At 36.6% G+C, this 17,235-nt stretch overlaps 1 protein-coding gene across 1 annotated transcript in view; it reads right to left on the bottom strand.

Moving 5' to 3' along the window:
• The window catches only part of LOC107297757 (neuroblastoma-amplified sequence), a 29,503-nt gene extending 12,293 nt beyond the window's left edge, over window positions 1-17,210 (bottom strand). Inside the window, exons 1-5 of the mRNA XM_015827118.1 lie at window positions 17,086-17,210; window positions 14,640-14,729; window positions 10,545-10,740; window positions 5,508-5,647; window positions 609-753 (exon numbers count right to left, since the gene is read on the bottom strand). Coding sequence (XP_015682604.1) covers window positions 609-753; window positions 5,508-5,647; window positions 10,545-10,740; window positions 14,640-14,729; window positions 17,086-17,210 — 696 coding nt within the window. The remainder of the gene's footprint in view (window positions 1-608; window positions 754-5,507; window positions 5,648-10,544; window positions 10,741-14,639; window positions 14,730-17,085) is intronic.
• Between the last annotated feature and the right edge of the window lie 25 nt (window positions 17,211-17,235).

Here is a 17,235-nt window from a genome sequence, read left to right as displayed (position 1 = left end):
TGGATGTGGTTGGGACAAAAGTGAAGCACAAAAGAGTCTGAAGCTAGCAGTTTATGATGAGGCGTTTGTATTGCCACATCTGGAGGAAAGGAGACTTCAAGCAATTTAGAAGTTTTAATATTTTAGCAAACTTTCAAAAAAAAAATACTGAATCAATAAAAGCTTAAGTGACAAACTCTGTAAATCAAACAAGTACTGGGTGTTGGTTAGCACTCTTGAATACCCTGATCCATCAACAGAGATGAAACAGAATTTCATTAGGAAGGATCCTGGCAGGAGCTTTGATTGAACTAGTGACATGGAAATGAATGGACAGCTGGGACCCATCTGTTGTCAGTAGTGACAAACTAATAAAAAATGCAACTGTTTCAGGACTTCAGACTCTGTGAGATTTGCATGAGAGCCAAATCTAGTGCAAATGGGTTGACGAACAAAAGGAATATCACTGCACCTGTAACAAAGGAGTTACTAATTGTTACTAAACTATTTCAGTAAGGAAGCTTACTATTATCATTCTATGTTTAATGAAGAAATTACATACATTAACGAGTTTACTGTCCATATAAACTTGGTCATGTCTAACAAGGACTCTAGTCATGTAAACTTACCTCTGCAGAGAGCCTGTGCTTTGTCTCGTATAAAGAGCGGCAGATCTTCAGAATCTCATCTCCCACACTCTTCTTTTGCTCCTGTAGGCACTTCATAAGCATCACTGTTCCCAGTTTAACCCAAAGATTATTACTTGAACATGTTCTAAAATAAAGGTAAATAAGTTTTCTTATGAGCATTAAAAGCAATTTGGTCTCTATTGCGCATATCTACCCACATGTACTTTTAAAAAGTAATTTTGGATAACATATATTGAATGCAAATAGTTTGTATAACTTTTACAGTCCATATAGTACAGACATGTCAAACTCTCGACGTCACATGACGTTGTGCAACATATCAGGACGGTTTTGCCATTGCCGGCAATGGGGTGGGCGCAACTTCCGGATAACGCGTCAGGCCCGTGGGCTGGCAGTTTGACACCCTTGATATAGTACATGATTTTTTTAGAAACAAATATGAAAAAAAAAATTTAACAGGACAAATTGTTTTAATGAAAAAAAAACAACAACTGCAGCCAAGAGAGAACTTTATTAGGAGGAGCTGCTTGGTAGACAGGATAAGCAAATAAGTCGTGAAGGTTGATATGTGTTTTCTGTAATATCAAATAAAACGTGATAATAGAATAAAAATTGAGGTCAGAGGCAAATAAGATAAAATATTTGTTAATCATTTAAAAGTTAGTAATAAGAGAGGCACAGTGGCTCCATGGCTTAATGACGCTGGAGATGGTCTCACCTCCGGCGGTTCGAGCCCAAGCACTGCGTAGCAGGGTGAGTTCCTGTCACTTGCCTCAGCTTCTGTCAACCCAACAGTTTGAAAGCATGTTTATGTAAGTATATAGATAGGTACCACTTTGGTGGGGAGACAAGATGGTGCTCTGTGCATGCAATTAGGTTCGTGATGGCTGTGAACTTTCCTGGTTGCAGCGCCCGCTTGTGAGGCAGCTCTTGGGAAGGGAGGGAGTCTTGGGTGACACTGCTAGGGAAGAGCTGTTCCTCTTTCTCTCTGGTGTGACGCCAGCTCGTCCTCCTGTGGCACAACGTGGGAAGTGCACAAGTGTATCCTATCATAGGGCTAGTACCTTGGCAAGTCAAACAACTACTCTGCAATTGCATTGTGGTCTCCTGGCTACTGTAACAACGCCATATGCTCGTAATAATAATAATAATAATAACAACAACAACAACAACAAAAAATTAAGTCAATTATGAAATATTACCCTGAATTAATTTTCTAATCTAGAGTCACAATTTGCATGGTATTATGACTTGGGCAATGATATTGTTTGAGTTTAGGCACAACTATCACACTTGAATTACCAGATATATCACCAATACTGTGCATTACAGCAAAATTCAGTAGGTAATAATGTAATAATACTCATAAATTATAAACTTGTCAAGACTAAATTAGTGTAAGAATCCATACAATTTATCGAATTAAAGCTTAATATTTTGTTCATTTTCTGCCTCTCACACTCTATATTCATTTGTCTATAAATCTACCTGGGGACAGGGTTTTGAATTTCAAACATTATGTGATTATTATTGGAAATTAAAAATGAAATTGTAATATGTTTTCTGGATCAAGATTAATACCGGCAGAATGATGAAAAGGGAGAATCAAAGGTGGCGTTAAACATTCTTATTTTTCTCTTTAATTGGATTGTGAACTTAATTAGTTAATAAACTAAAACAGATTACATTAAGAAAGTGCTATTCTAATTATTTGAAAAGAATTAATTTTAATACAAGCACCTAACTTATAAAAGCTACGAAATGTATAAGAAGTCACAACATTCGCCATCTTTTTTTATGCTTCAGGAAACGTTGCTTCAAAACTCTGGCTGCTGTGACTAATGAACGCATCATATGGAAACAAAGTATTTATCTCTGTCAGAAATGTTTTATTCATATGTAAAACTATGCAAATTTACATTCTGGTCAAAGATGATGTACAGATGATGTCTTTGATAAAGTGACAGTTTCTCTTTGAAAGAATCCAGAGGTAATCTGGAATGTGACAACTCAATAAAGAGACTGGAGAAATAGTTGAATGCATAACTGAATTAATACTGTGGAATGGTAAGTCTGCAGCCTGCCAAATCAGTCCAGTGAGAAAACATATTATGCCACAATAGGGGTAGCTACATAGGGCAGAGATTGTCTTCTCCAAAATACCATCTCATAATATCTTCTGGCCCACAAAATTATTTTCCCCACCACTGTAAGAGAACACAAAATATAGCAGTTTGGGTTGCCTTTTTTTTTTTTTTGCCCAAAATTAACTGAAGGGAGGTAAATAGGTAAAAGCCAACATTCCATGACCAGAAATCCATTCATACAGTAGAACTTTTTTTTGCCTTTGTCCTGTGTCCCCTCCAGTCTGACCCAACAAATTTTCCGGATCAGATTTTGATAGGAAAAATATGTTGAAAATAAATCCAAGGAACAATATAAAACTCCATAGCTCAGTGGAATATTATCAAGCAAAACCAAAACAGCTGTCATTCGTCATTACAGGAACTCAGATTTTGAAAGTTCAATTTCTGAGGTACAAGAGACAACTAGTGCTCAGTTTTACATGGCTCAGTGGCCAGACAGAGAAGAAAACAATTTTATACTTCACAAGTAATGTTCTTCTTCCACCATAATTCTTAAATCAATTAACTCAGAATGTATGGGTCAGAGAGAGACATATTAGGAAATTTTTAAAGCTATGTAGGTTAAGAGTAGTCCTATATTATAACCTTCCCCTTGTGGCAGCCAGAAATTCTTAGTTTTCTTTTGAAAAGGAAAGCAATGAAATTATGCTGTAATAGATTGTTTAAATACACCATAAATCTAAGCATGCTGGCTTTTTTATCCATATGCATAGCAGCTTTTTTTTTAAAAGGCAAGAGAGGAATCTGATGAAAAAAAAATACACGTAACCAAGCCATTGTAAAAAAAAACACCTATTTCTCAATGCAGTTTTTTCCTACTAAATAAAAATTTTGCTCTAAGGGAATTCCAAGTGTATATCAATGCTTTGTAAAGGTCAAATACAGACGAAAGTGCTCAAAATGAAAAATACTCCGAACATTTCACTGAAATGTATAGGTTATGCTTGAATGGACCCCCAACCTAATGATTCAATCTTCCATATTCCATCAGAACAAAATATGTATCAAATATTTTAATTAAAATAAACATTATAGAAGGACAGCTATGGTAGCCAAAAATCAGGAAGATTCTGGTAGTACTCTTTTCTAATTAACAGGCATAATCTTCCAGTAGTTGCTGCCCACTTTATCAGATGCATAGACTGACTAAACTTCCAGGACATTCTATTGTGCATTACAAAGTAACCATTTTGGAAAAAAGAGATTTTAACAGCATGGTTGAGCAAGAGATTGTTGAACTCACAAGTACATCAAAAGGTCTTAACAAATGCAATGTTTTTTAATTGATAAATTTTTAACCTTTCATGCAGCCTATATCTGTATAACCAACCTGTCTACTCCTTCCTTCCCCATTCATCTCATCCCATTGGAAATCCTATCAGTTTAGTCACTCTAATCCACTGACTAAGCAAGCAGTAGGTCATGATAGCTTAGGCCTTTTAATACACTTTGTTAATTAGAAAAGATGCTATTCGACTCATTTTGAATGTTGGTTTATGGTTCCAAATAAACCCATTGTTTGTTGAGATCTTCAGAGAGAGCCTGATTTTTTTTTTGATATTCAGCAATCTCTCATTGAATTGTGTTAGCAAAGTTTTTTCCCCCTTTCCTTTCAAGATGGAATGTCCTAGAACAATGGTCCCCTATCTTTCCAGCTTGGCGGCCTAGATTAGTGTATCTCTGTGTGTGTGGCAGGCACATACATGCATGCACAGCTCCATTGGTGCGAGTGGTAGGCGGGAGCACCCTCCACTCGTGTAAAGGAGCTTGTGCTCATGCGCAAAGCTCCACTTGCACGAGCGGCAGGCACTTGTGCTCGGGTGCAAAGCTCCACTGGCACGAGTGGAGAATGCTCATGCGCAAAGCTCCATTCAAATAGAGTGCAGCCCAGTAGTGGGCTGTGGGCCGGGGGTTGGGGACTCCTGGCCTAGAAGGCTGAAATGCTCTGATAGATCTTTTGAGTTAAATTTCATGTTCATTAATTCTTTTGTGAATAGTTTTGACTAGTTTGTTCTACATAGAATCCAGAGGGGCAAATGATGCCATATATGAATGGAAGAGCATGTGAAGATGTTGCTAAACATGTGTGTCAAGTTGTTGGGGATGCATGATGGGGCTGTTGATGTTGGGGCAAACTACACCTCTGGGCTTTTTTTTTTTTTTTGCAGGATCTGATTCTCATGTTAGTATCGTTCTGTTAGTCTGCTAATGAGAATCTATATGCAACTTTAGACCTGTCACCAAGCAGCTGAGAAACTGAAGTGTTCTTGTCTAGTTGAGTTGTATTAGCAATAACAACAGAACATGATTGTCACCTACAGTTCACAGCTTAAGCCTCTCAAAGTGTGCATGTATATGTGTACACACACACACACACACACACACACACACACACACACACATGTATGTATAATATTTAGAAGTCTGAACCATTTTAATTTCTATTAATCTTTCAGAAAATGCCTATGCATTTTAATTTGAATTTTGTTGGTCAGTGATCATCATAATAAATAAGTTTATGGACCTGTAATTTTTTGCACTTCAAAATGGCAAAAAACAGCAATTGCGTGGCCTAGAAATTTCTTATCACTTAAAAATAACAAGGAAATTCTACAATCATTTATTTCTTAACAAATGGAAAGTACATTCAGAATTAACACTAGGATAAGATCTACTTTAAAATCTCCAAAGGTATTTTAAACTTATGTTAAATGCAAAACAAATAACTTACATATCTGGGCTTTTCATAGGAGGCCAAGCTTGAAGAAGCATAACTAAATGCTGGAATTCTTCTTGTTCCCCACTATTTTCCAGAAGTTTCATGAAGAGAAGATACCTTTTTTCTTCATTTTCAATCTCTGTTATTTCTACCTAATAAATTGGGGAAAGCAGCGGATCACAATAAATACAGATATCAGAGTAGAGAACATAATTATTCAAATATTAGTTGCTTAGACTGTTAAATTGGTAGCATATTAAACAAGCGAACAAATATGAAGTATTCTTATGTTAAATCGGGTTTGTTTGTTCCCTTCAAGTCAATCTTGAATCCCAGCAACTGCATGGACTAGTTCCTGCAGTTTTCTTGGCAACATTTTTTGGAAGTGGTTTGTTTTATTTTTAAAACATTTTCTTACAAACCCAAATAGGAATATCAAGCACATGGCTTTCACAATTCAAATATCTCCTGCAAGATTTCTTGGTTCCAGTAACAGATCGATGCATGAAGGAGGACAGAGCAAAGCTACGAGTACAATGGAATTGTGTGAAGTGACTGGTGACAAGCAGAAGCTTAGGGAATCTTTGCATAATGGGACTTGGTTTAGCACCCAGAGGACAACCAAATTCTTGTTTCTTCTTGCTTGTTTTAATAGTCATAACGCAGTTTATTTGCTTCATGCCACCAAAATTCCTGCTCTACAGGAATTGGGTAATAGATTCCAGCAATATGCTTCTATGGTACTTAATACTGATTCAGCAGTTAATTTCACTTAGAGTATGCTTCATGCTTTATTTTCCGATATTTGTTACCAGAGATGCTTTTAATTCAAAATGGTTAAGTCTGTTTTATTTATCAATCAAATTTATAACACTGCTCATCTCACGTAAAATGACTCCGGGCAGTGCACAAACATTTGATGTGAATAGATTTCCCAAGGTGTAGCATTCTGCTTTTTTTTAGCGTAAGAAATGTTACTCTTCTGAGTACAATGGCCCTAACTTCCCTTAAAACATTTCGCCCCATTCTGATAGCAAGCAAGACCATTCCCAGCTTTAGATTTAGAAAGGATTTTATAAGGAAGAGGGGAACGGGCTTCAGATAAAGGAAGGGGCCTTCTACCCTCATCCCTATTAGCAAAGTGACTGTATAAGAAAAAATAAGGCACAGTAAATAAAAATGTATCCTTGATCTCTTTGCAGTTCTTCCAATTTGCTCTTTTTGGATTTGCATTTATTAGAAGCTGAACTTCAATTAATATAGAAAANATCAAGCAAAATAAACCTCAAATGTATAATATAAATAATACTTTAGAAAGAAAAAAACTGTTAAAATGAAATGTGACAGGAAAGAGCTGGTAATTAATTCAAATCCAGAAACTGGAAATCTGAATATTATTGTCATGAGAATATGCTATAAAGACTTCTGTACAAAAAGCAAATAATAAATACTGATTTGCCAGATATTGGATTAATACTGAGCACACTCTGCTATAATACAGGTAGTTCTCGAGTTACGAATGCAATTACGAATGTAATTCCATTCATAAATCGAGGATTCGTAGGAGCGAATCTCGTACCTTGAATGCAATTCACTCCCAGCTTTTGCCCATGCATTCGCCTGGAGCAGCCAAGAAAGCGAAGGATCTCGATCTTCGCAAGGTGAGTATCCAAGGCCTAGTGCAGTGATGGCGAACCTTTTAAGAGACCCAGTGCCCAAACTGCAACCCCAAACCCACTTATTTATCACCGGGTGCCGGGTAGGCGTGGCTGCAGTGGTCATGGCAGACTGGGTGGGCGGGGCCAGGGTGGCGGGGGCCAGTCCCTCGCCATCTCCAGGATATGGCACGCATGCCCACAGAGAGGGCTCTGAGTGCCGCCTCTGGCACGTGTGCCATAGGTTCGCCACCACTGGCCTAGTGCCTAGGGAGACCCGGGGTGGGGGTGGGGAATAGAATAGAAAAGAGCTGGAAGGGACCTTGGAGGTCTTCTAGTCAAGCTCCCTGCTCAAGCAGGAGAACCTATACCATTTCAGACAAGTGACTGTCTAGTCTCTTCTTAAAAATCTGGTTAATTGTCCTCACTGTTAGGACGTTTCTCCTTAATTTCAGGTTGCTTCTCTTTTTGGTTAATTGTTTCTTGTCCTACCTTCTGGTGCTTTGGAGAATATTTTGATCCCCTCTTCTTTGTGGCAGCCCCTCAAATACTCGAATGTCACTGTGGTTGTTCATAAGGGTGAACAAATGCCGTAGTGCGACAACATTCGTAATTTTGGAACTTTCTCGTAAACACAAGGGGGCGCTTATCGCATAACTTTGAACGTTCACTAGAATCAAATACCAGATCTGATTCTAGAAAACTTTGTCCATAATGATACTATTGAAATACTAATTTTGTTATAAGCAGTATCAGCACTGAAAAGAATGAGTTTTAAATGAGTTGAAGAAACAGTGCTGCTGAAGCATACGACATGAGGAAGCCAAGCATTTTCTTTTCTGGAAATTTAAATTAACTATATGCATTTGTTAAACACTATAACATTATCTGTTCATACTAGTCAAACCTCAAATCCATGGCAGATTTATTTGTATCCTAGCAAAACCCATGTTGATTAATTCAATTTGCAAATGTATTTCTCTATTATTCAGTTCTTCACTGCAATGTGAATCTGAATTACTACACCACTAAAAGCAGAATTACAAACAAGGCACTTGAGAGAAGATTCTAATTGCTACAATACATTCTCAAGCCCAATGAACTTCTAGTAAAGATCTGTTAAACTCCTATCTATTCACAAGAGAAGGCTTCTTGAAAATAAGTCAAAGATAACATATGCTTTTATCTTCAGATGCTGTGTTACAATCAAAAGAAAGATGAAAATGGAATGAATTCCGGCACTGATTCAATATATTTTGTTCTTCCACTGAGATTTCCTTGAATTACATACATAATTATGTATGTGTCATTATGAACTCATAGAAAAGCAGTGGCTCTTTGCTTCATCAAAAATTATCTTGAAATAGAAGATACTGATTGATAAATGATTATGCCATTTTTTCCCAAGAAGAAACGCAAAACAGGATAAATTACTTGTTCTTCTTGACTTAGCTCATATTCCTATGCTGTAACTTAGATAAATTACAGATCAACATTCTAAGCATCTCAGCTAGAGCAATTTTTCTTTGTAATGGCTTCAGAACATGAAATCAAGTGTCAGTTATGTATGTAATTACAAATCAGAATCACCCACAGACCATACGTGGCATGTATGGCATCACTGGAGGCTTTTAAGAAGAGACTGGACAGCCACTTGTCTTGAGGGGTCCTTGATGCTCTATGAGCTTGTTTGCTTTCTTGCAGATGTTTCATTGCCCAAACTAGGTAACATCATCAGTGCTAGTCCTTCTGTGGAATGGTATAAAGCAGTGGTGGAGAACCTATGGCACGGGTGCCAGAGGCGGCACTCGGAGCCCTCTCTGTGGGCACACGTGCCGTTGCCCTAGCCTTGACTCCCCCCGTGACCCCCTCCTCTCCAGCAGCCCCCTGGAGGAGAGTTGCCCAAGAGCGTCGCCCACACGGAGCAGTGCAGCCAAGGACATGGCAGCCACTCAGCGTAGACAAGACTCTGCCCTCACACCCCATCATGCAGTTGATGCTGCAGGGCGCGGGCAGAGGGTGTGGCTGCCATAGGGCTGCTGGGCTGCCTGGGCGATCTGTGGCAGGCCCTGGAGGTGGTGAGTGGTCCTGTGGGCAGGCGGGGCGGAAGATGGGGAGGCAGAGCGGGGGCAGGCAGGAGGGGTTGAGCGTGGGCAGTTTTTGGGCACTCGGTCTCTAAAAGGTTCGCCATCACTGGTATAAAGTCTCCTGCTGGTGCAGGAGGTTGAACCAGAAGACTTCCAAGGTCCCCCGCAACTCTGTTATTCTGCTCTGAACTGTCTGAATATTTTCCCTTGGGGAGGAAGGAGGGAAGAAATGTTGGGGAGGATCTTAACATACTTAATGATTCAGTCATCATGAAATTTATTTCATTCAATTTATTTCTTTCCTATTTACTGCTACTCTTATCTCAGCCAATTGCTAATTTATTTTTTTAATATATAATTTGTTGTATGCCTATGCAGTTTAGATCACATAAGTAAGAATCAAAAATAGCTGCAATAAAACAATATAAACTTTGCATAGGCATTTCTTTGCCAACAGAATAGTGTCACTGAAAACAAATCCAGTTAATTCAAGGGGGGAAACATAAATACCATTTCATTATTCAGAATGAAATCAAGAGCTACATATAACATAGTAAAAATGTTATGTTGCAAAATGCCATTAACACTGAATGCTTTGACTACCATACAGAAATAGGGTAACTGAGAACAGCTCAGCATATGGTTTTAACCAATTTTAGCTGATCACAAAAAACATAAGCAACACAAGAGCTGATGAATACTTGGATGGGAAGTAATTACTCTACAGTCTAGAGTCACATATTTTTAAAGAAACACATCCAGGAAGAAAGCGATGAAAAACAATATTCTTGTTACCAAGAAACCTATGTGGATGTACCCATGTAATAACCAGGAATTGAGCTCCCTAAGAGAATTTTTATTTTTATTTTCATCAAAGAAGGAATGCTTTCAAGTATTACAAAAGACAAGAGAAAAAAGAAATATAGTTCAGTTGAAACCCTTGTGCTTGCTAACTTTTCCTCCTTTCTGGGTATCATATACAGTGTTAATAACATATACCTAATTTTAATTTAAATATATTTTCATGCAATATGCTCAAGATCTATGCTTTTTTTTTTAAAAAAAAATACAGTTTTAGTTTAAATTTTATTAAAATTCATTAACAAAGAACAGGAATTAGAAAATGAAAAAATGCCCCAGATATTTATTAAGAGGAAAAAAATAGTACAAACAAGCACCTATTTAACAGGAGAAGAAACCCACAAGTGTACTGTAAGCCTAAATGATCAATGAAGGTCCAGAACTACTGTTTTATAAATAATTTGCTTATTTGTAAAGAACAAACTTTGCCATATGAGATTGCCTACCTGAGTCTGGGGCCAATAGGCTTTGAGAACAGCTTGTGTTCTAAATAGTATAAGTAGCTTGCTATCCTCGTCACTTAGGTGAAAAGCTTGCTCCAAAATCTGTAGCACTCTTATGCGAGGCCTCACTGGTAAAGAATCATCCCCACAGAAGGGCCTAAGCCAAGCCAACAAATCATCTGAAGACACCAGATTCTCACTGCAATGAAATCAAGATACACATCTGTTATTATTGGTTTTCATCTAATTGTATTCCATTAACAAATTCCATTCAGGTCCTTCTTGAATTAAGACAGTGGTCTCCAACTTTCCGACTTTGCGGACAGACAGAGGAGGGGGAGAGGGGAGGTGGAATGGGACAACTTGCTGCAGCCAGCTTACTGCAACCAATTCGCTATGGCCAACTTACCATGGCCAACTCACAACGGCCAACTTGCCGTGGGACAACTCGCCACAGCCAACTTACCATAGGACAACTTGCCACAGGAAAACTTAACATTTCAATTTAACTATTTAAAATAAATAAAAAAAATATTTTAATTTTTAGCATTTCATTCTATTCCTCCTTTCCCCTCCTTTCTTTAGTGATTCTATTCCACCACTTCTTTGATATTAGTGTAACTTTTCTCCCGCAGTGAGTTGTCCCATGGCGAGTTGGCCGTGGGAAGTGGTCTCACAACAAAAGTTGGCCGAGGCAAGTTGCCTGTGGCGAATTGTCACAGACCCGAGGAGGTGGTTCCATGTGAGCGGTGAGTGAGAATAGGCAGAAATTAAACACTGAAGTAGTTAACCTAAAAACTCTCAATAGATAGAAGATACACTAGTATTTATTTTTAAATTATTCTTAACATTTATTTATAAGGAGTTGGTAAATTAATTGAAAATTTAAGCTGAGAAAGCAGAATATCCTAATAGAAGCAAAGTATTTCCCAGAAACCAACTGATTCGTCATGAACAACCAAAGGCTTCCTGTTCAACATTTTCAGCAGATGTATTGTTACATACTATCAGAAATTTGCATTACTGTATACTTTTGTTTTGCCAGTTTTGGGTGGTTTTAAAGAAATTCATTCCAAGGAAATTATTTTAACATCATCTTATGGCTATTGTTTTTTCATATAACACCATCTATGTTAACTATTGGTCAGCAAAATTAAATAGCATTCTGATTACTCAACCAAAGAAGACAATGCATTTCTTGTCACTAGAGAAAAATCTGTATTCTAATGCCTATTCGGTTCTTCAAACAACAATATTTGTATAGTCAAATGCCGAAAGCCACAGAATATAAAAAAAGAGGTATTTGCAAATTTTCCTGATGACAAAAAAAGAAAACAAAACAAAATTGAATTTTTGAAGAAATAAAATGGATAATTAGAGTAAACGAATGGAGAAAGGGCCATGGTAATTAAACTGTCTATATAACCATTTAGTTTCCTGCAAGGCCCCTCATGTCTGTCTTTCTTTAAATTATTATTTATTCATTCAGAAAGCAAACGTTTGAAAATTGCTCCTGCCAAATTGTGACATTTTCTACCGGGACTCCCATTTGTTATGTTCTTGATTTAGTTCATTTCACAATGCTTCTTTCTAATGTGTTTTAGATCATGTTACCAATCTTTGATTCAAGGTATACCTGTGAGAGAAATCAGGATCTTAGTCCAAGAAAATAGTTAACTTGTTGATTTACGTTTATGTTTAGTACCAACAAGCCTAATGTTTACAGTCAGTTTAGGCTGCATCTCTATCCTTCCTCACATTCCTCAAAAGTAACTGTATTCTTGAAAAATAAATTTGGGAGAAAGAGAAGGAAATTCTCTTTCCTTCAAACATCTAGTTTAAGTTTGGTTTTTAGCTTTACACTGTAAATCTGCACTTAATTCTTCATTAGCATAAACTCTCTGGGACACAATCTTTATCTGAAAATAGGATGCAAATACAGTACTTAATCCATACTAGTGTGTGTAAGCTGTGGAGGTGGCATGCTTTTCCCAACTGTTTTCCTAGATATGCTTCATACTATTGCCTTTAACCTATCCAAACCTGGAACCAAGCCATATTGAGCAGAAAATAGTTTACTCTCTCCTGTCTTCAGCAATAACTCTTCTACAACATGAGGCACTGCTTCTTTTTAATATACTTTATTCACCCACAAATCCTTTAGGAATAGTCTTTTAATATCTTCCTTCTCAATTTTTTCTGAGAGGGAAGGATGTGGAGCTGTCTTTAATTTAACTGTTCCTATTTTCTCCAAACAGCTGCTCTTATTCTCCTGTTAATCCATTTGAGTCTGATCTGTTCCTTCAAAGCGTCACATGAATAACAATATTGCAGCAGACTAAAGTTAAAAAGCATTTTCTGTTAATTTTAAAAGTACACAAAGAAGCAAATTAGAAAAGGACGTTCCTAGAAATAATTTACTAGATAATAATAACAGAGTAATAATAGTTTTGTTTGCTGACTACCAAAGTAAAAAACTGTGTTATTTCATTAAATAAGAAGCATCATAAGCTGTAATAGGTACAGGCGGTTTTTCTTGTTCTAACACATAGACTATATACTGAATGACATCTGTGATTTGATGAAACACATAATCAAACAATCTTAATATGATGCTGTAGGATTTACAATATTCAAGTTATCAAGAATACCACCACTGCCCATTTCAGGCAACCACTGCCCATTTTACCAGCTCTAAAAGACTATATATTTGTATTTGTATAAATAATGCTTTTATATTCATTGATAATATTTCAACTTGACACTGTTGTTTTTTTTTCAAATGAAAAGAAGCAGCAGGTAGCATGTGATTTATATTTGAAGTAATGCTGCTGTAGTCATTTTAACAAGACAGATGGGAACATAATACCAGCTAGAAGACACCAATTCAACCTGTCTGAAAGTGCTGAAATAATATAAGCTGACAGTTTAAGTTATCATTTCATAAAAACTTCAAAATTTATTTAGCCTATGTACTCTTTTTATATTCCATCTCTCAAAGAACTGGTGCTAAATTAGAAATGAGTTTTTGGAGGAGGTGACATTTGGAATGTAAATTAAAAAGTTGATAAATTAAAAAGAAAGCAATTGAGGCCTTGGCTTCAAAAGTTAGGCAAGCTCATTTTTCAGATAACTGTATCTTCCTGAAGGGAACCATTTATATTGAATTCCTACAACATCTGAAGGATACAAAGGTAAATAATGTTTCATGGAATACAAGTCTAAGACCTTATTATAGTAATATTGGTATTTCAAAATTTATCTTCCTACTAGCATTATATATGGATTTGTGACTAGGTTCATTGGGCTTTTCCGTGGGGAAGATAACAGCATGCACAACAAACAGTGTAACAGTTCTTTTGGAACTAATATCTTGAAGAGTTATAGCAGGATGGATACAGGAGGTACCTATTTGAGAACATTTGCTGCCAGAGTATACACACAAAGTGGAAGTTTAAAGGCTACAGATCCACTGGTGGGTATGGAACTATCTGATTCTATTAAAACATGGACAATGTAAGAGAGAGAGAGAAAGAGAGAGAGAATGAAAGAGAAAGAGAAAGAGAAAGAAAAAGAAAGAGAGAGAGAATAAAAAGTTCTTGAGGAGGTAAAAAAAAAAGTCCCAAACAGTATTAATAAAATAAGAAAGGATAGTAGAATGTATGTACTGTGAAAAGGACAGATTCCTGACAAAAAGCTACAAAGCTGCAGGTTTCTGAAGAGGGCACAGAACGGGAATCTGACATTAAACATACGGATGTGTGAAGAAAGCATTTCAAATTTGATAGGAAATTAGTATGAACAACAAAACCAGAAAGTATCTCAAATCTGCTGACTATTTGCATGAGCAAAAACATAGTTGAATACAGCATGCAAGATAGGAAACAAAAATAAAATATTTTTTGGCCTGGGTTACCAGTCCTGCTCATAAACTGGTTGCATTTACTCTGCCCCAGTTCCTTTCTGGTTTGGGAGATCCATAGAATCATTTCTAAACTGTTTGATTGAATCCAGGGTTTTACAATTAATTCAAATTTGATGCATTTTCTTATTTAGCAACTGTAATCAGGTTTCACATTACACCCTCAAAACTCTTACCCATTTTCAGCACTTGTGTGGACAGCGGAGACCATGTCTTCCAATATCTGAAAATGATCTTTCTGAAAAGAATGCTGATCACCCCCTTCACTGTCAAATGAATAAAACAGAAAGATGCTTATTTGGAATCAATGTTTCAGAAATTCCAAGGCCTGCATGTATAAATGTTTTGTGCTGCTTATCAAAATAACAATTAGCCAGAAGATACGCTGACTGAGTTTATCATAATTTGGCTTGCTTAGTTTCGGTTCAGTGCGATATGTGAATCCAACCATTTGTGGATTCACAAACAAATTATCGTTTAGTAAGCTGTATGAACCCATCTGAACTTGTCCAACAAATCCTGTTTAAACAACCCATGTTTTAGTGTTACTATGAACTCAACTTTCATAACTGGCTTCGAACTCAACTTTCATAACTGGCTTTTATAACTGTCAGAATAGTTTTTTTAATAAGAAAATTAAGACACAAGATCCCCTCTAATTAATAATAAAAAGTATTTTATTGCATTTGCCAGGAAAGTTGTCACATTAATCAGTATTAAGAAACCACACTTATAAAGACCCTAATATGAAAGCATCTTAAAAAACTATCTGACATGTACTGAAGTTGCTTTCTTGGTTCAAAATCTTGAATAATTAAGGATCTAAAAGGTTATTAAAGCTTGGTCTCCCAAGAGCCACAATAGTAATAACACAGATCTTCACAAGATTCTAGGCCTCAAATCTGTTAGGAATTTTTCTGGCAAAAAATACATTCAGAGTATAATTTTCTTATTTTTGGCATAGAAACAAGCCATGTTAAGGTTTCTGAACTGCTTCTATTGCATAAATAACTAGGGACTAGATTGTAATAACTTATATAGACGTTTATCAATGTTTTAGAAACATTTGAAATTTTAGGCATTTCACTGTTGCAATATTTTCTCTTATACTTTTAAGATGCTGCCTAATTAATTTACCGCTTTGTGTATAAAACTCTCATTGCTTGGCTATGTGAATAGAAAAGACCATTAAACAAAAAGGTAAGACTTGCTAAAAGAAAGTTAAAAAGAAAGTAATATATTTCAATTCACTCTTAAAAAGTGAATTGAACTTGCTAAAAGAAAGTTAAAAAGAAAGTAATATATTTCAATTCACTCTTAAAAAGTATTATGTGAGAGAGTATCTAGAGACTGTTAAGTGATTTTCATGTTAACATTCAATCAAATAGTTAGACTTGTGGTCATGCCACAGCTAACACCAGTTTATAATCTGAAAAATATAGCAAAAAGTATAACTAATAAATAATTGGTATTATTAATGAAGTGTGTGTTTTTATGGCTGCTATTTATTGGGGAAATGCTGTGTGAGAGACTGAATAGGTGCTGACATTTCTATTGCCTCTCTAATAATTGCCTCTCTAGTAAGTATTCATAAACATCCAAATAATTTAAATGAGGAGAAGTGTTATCAACTGTCATCTACTTAGCCATTAGTGACTGGCTGTGGGCATCCTGCTCCACTAAATACAGTCAGTATATAAGAAAGTGACATCTGCTGACAACTTCAGTTTCAGATTTGCTCTGAAAAAACCAACAGCACAGCTGGCAAAATATAGCACATATTCATATATGTCTTGCATGGCATTATTATATTAGAGGTTCTTTCCCCAAATTTATTGTCATACAGTGAGGGAAAAAATTATTTGATCCCCTGCTGATTTTGTACGTTTGCCCACTGACAATGAAATGATCAGTCTATAATTTTAATGATAGGTTTATTTTAACAGTGAGTATCAGAATAGCAACAAAAAAATACAGAAAAACACATTTCAAAAAAGTTATAAATTGATTTGCATTTTAATGAGTGAAATAACTATTTGGTCCCCTGTCAATCAGCAAAATTTCTTGCTCTCAGGTGTCTTTTATACAGGTAATGAGCTGAGATTAGGAGCACTCTCTTAAAGGGAGTGCTCCTAATCTGTTTTTACCTGTATAAAAGACACCTGTCCACAGAAGCAATCAATCAATCAAATTCCAAACTCTCCACCAAGACCAAGACCAAAGAGCTGTCCAAGGATGTCAGGGACAAGACTGTAGATCTATACAAGGGTGGAATGGGCTATTGCCAAGCAGCTTGGTGAGAAGGTGACAACAGTTGGTGTGATTATTCGCAAATGGAAGAAACACAAAATAACTGTCAATCTCACTCGGTCTGGGACTCCATGCAACATCTCACCTCGTGGAGTTTCAGTGAAAAAATCTGTGGAGGGAGCTGAAGGTTCGAGCTGCCAAACGTCAGCCTCGAAACCTTAATGATTGGGAGAGGATCTGCAAAGAGGAGTGGGACAAAATCCCTCCTGAGATGTATGCAAACCTGGTGGCCAGCTACAAGAAATGTCTGACCTCTGTGATTGCCAACAAGAGTTTTGCCACCAAGTACTAAGTCTACTAAGTTTGACTTACCTCAAAGCAGCTATCACTCTGATTAGAGCTGTCTCAACAATATCCTTGGGTGAAAGCCCTAAATCTCCAACAGCAACATCCAGTAATGTTTTTATCATGCTCAAAGGTTGTCCATCTAAGCACATTGTTACAGCTTGTTCATGGATTCTT

This window comes from Protobothrops mucrosquamatus, unplaced genomic scaffold (genome assembly GCF_001527695.2).
Source record: "Protobothrops mucrosquamatus isolate PMUCROS unplaced genomic scaffold, P.Mucros_1.0 scaffold3511, whole genome shotgun sequence".
Classification (NCBI taxonomy): domain Eukaryota; kingdom Metazoa; phylum Chordata; class Lepidosauria; order Squamata; family Viperidae; genus Protobothrops; species Protobothrops mucrosquamatus.
This window is presented reverse-complemented; position numbering and strand designations above follow the sequence as displayed.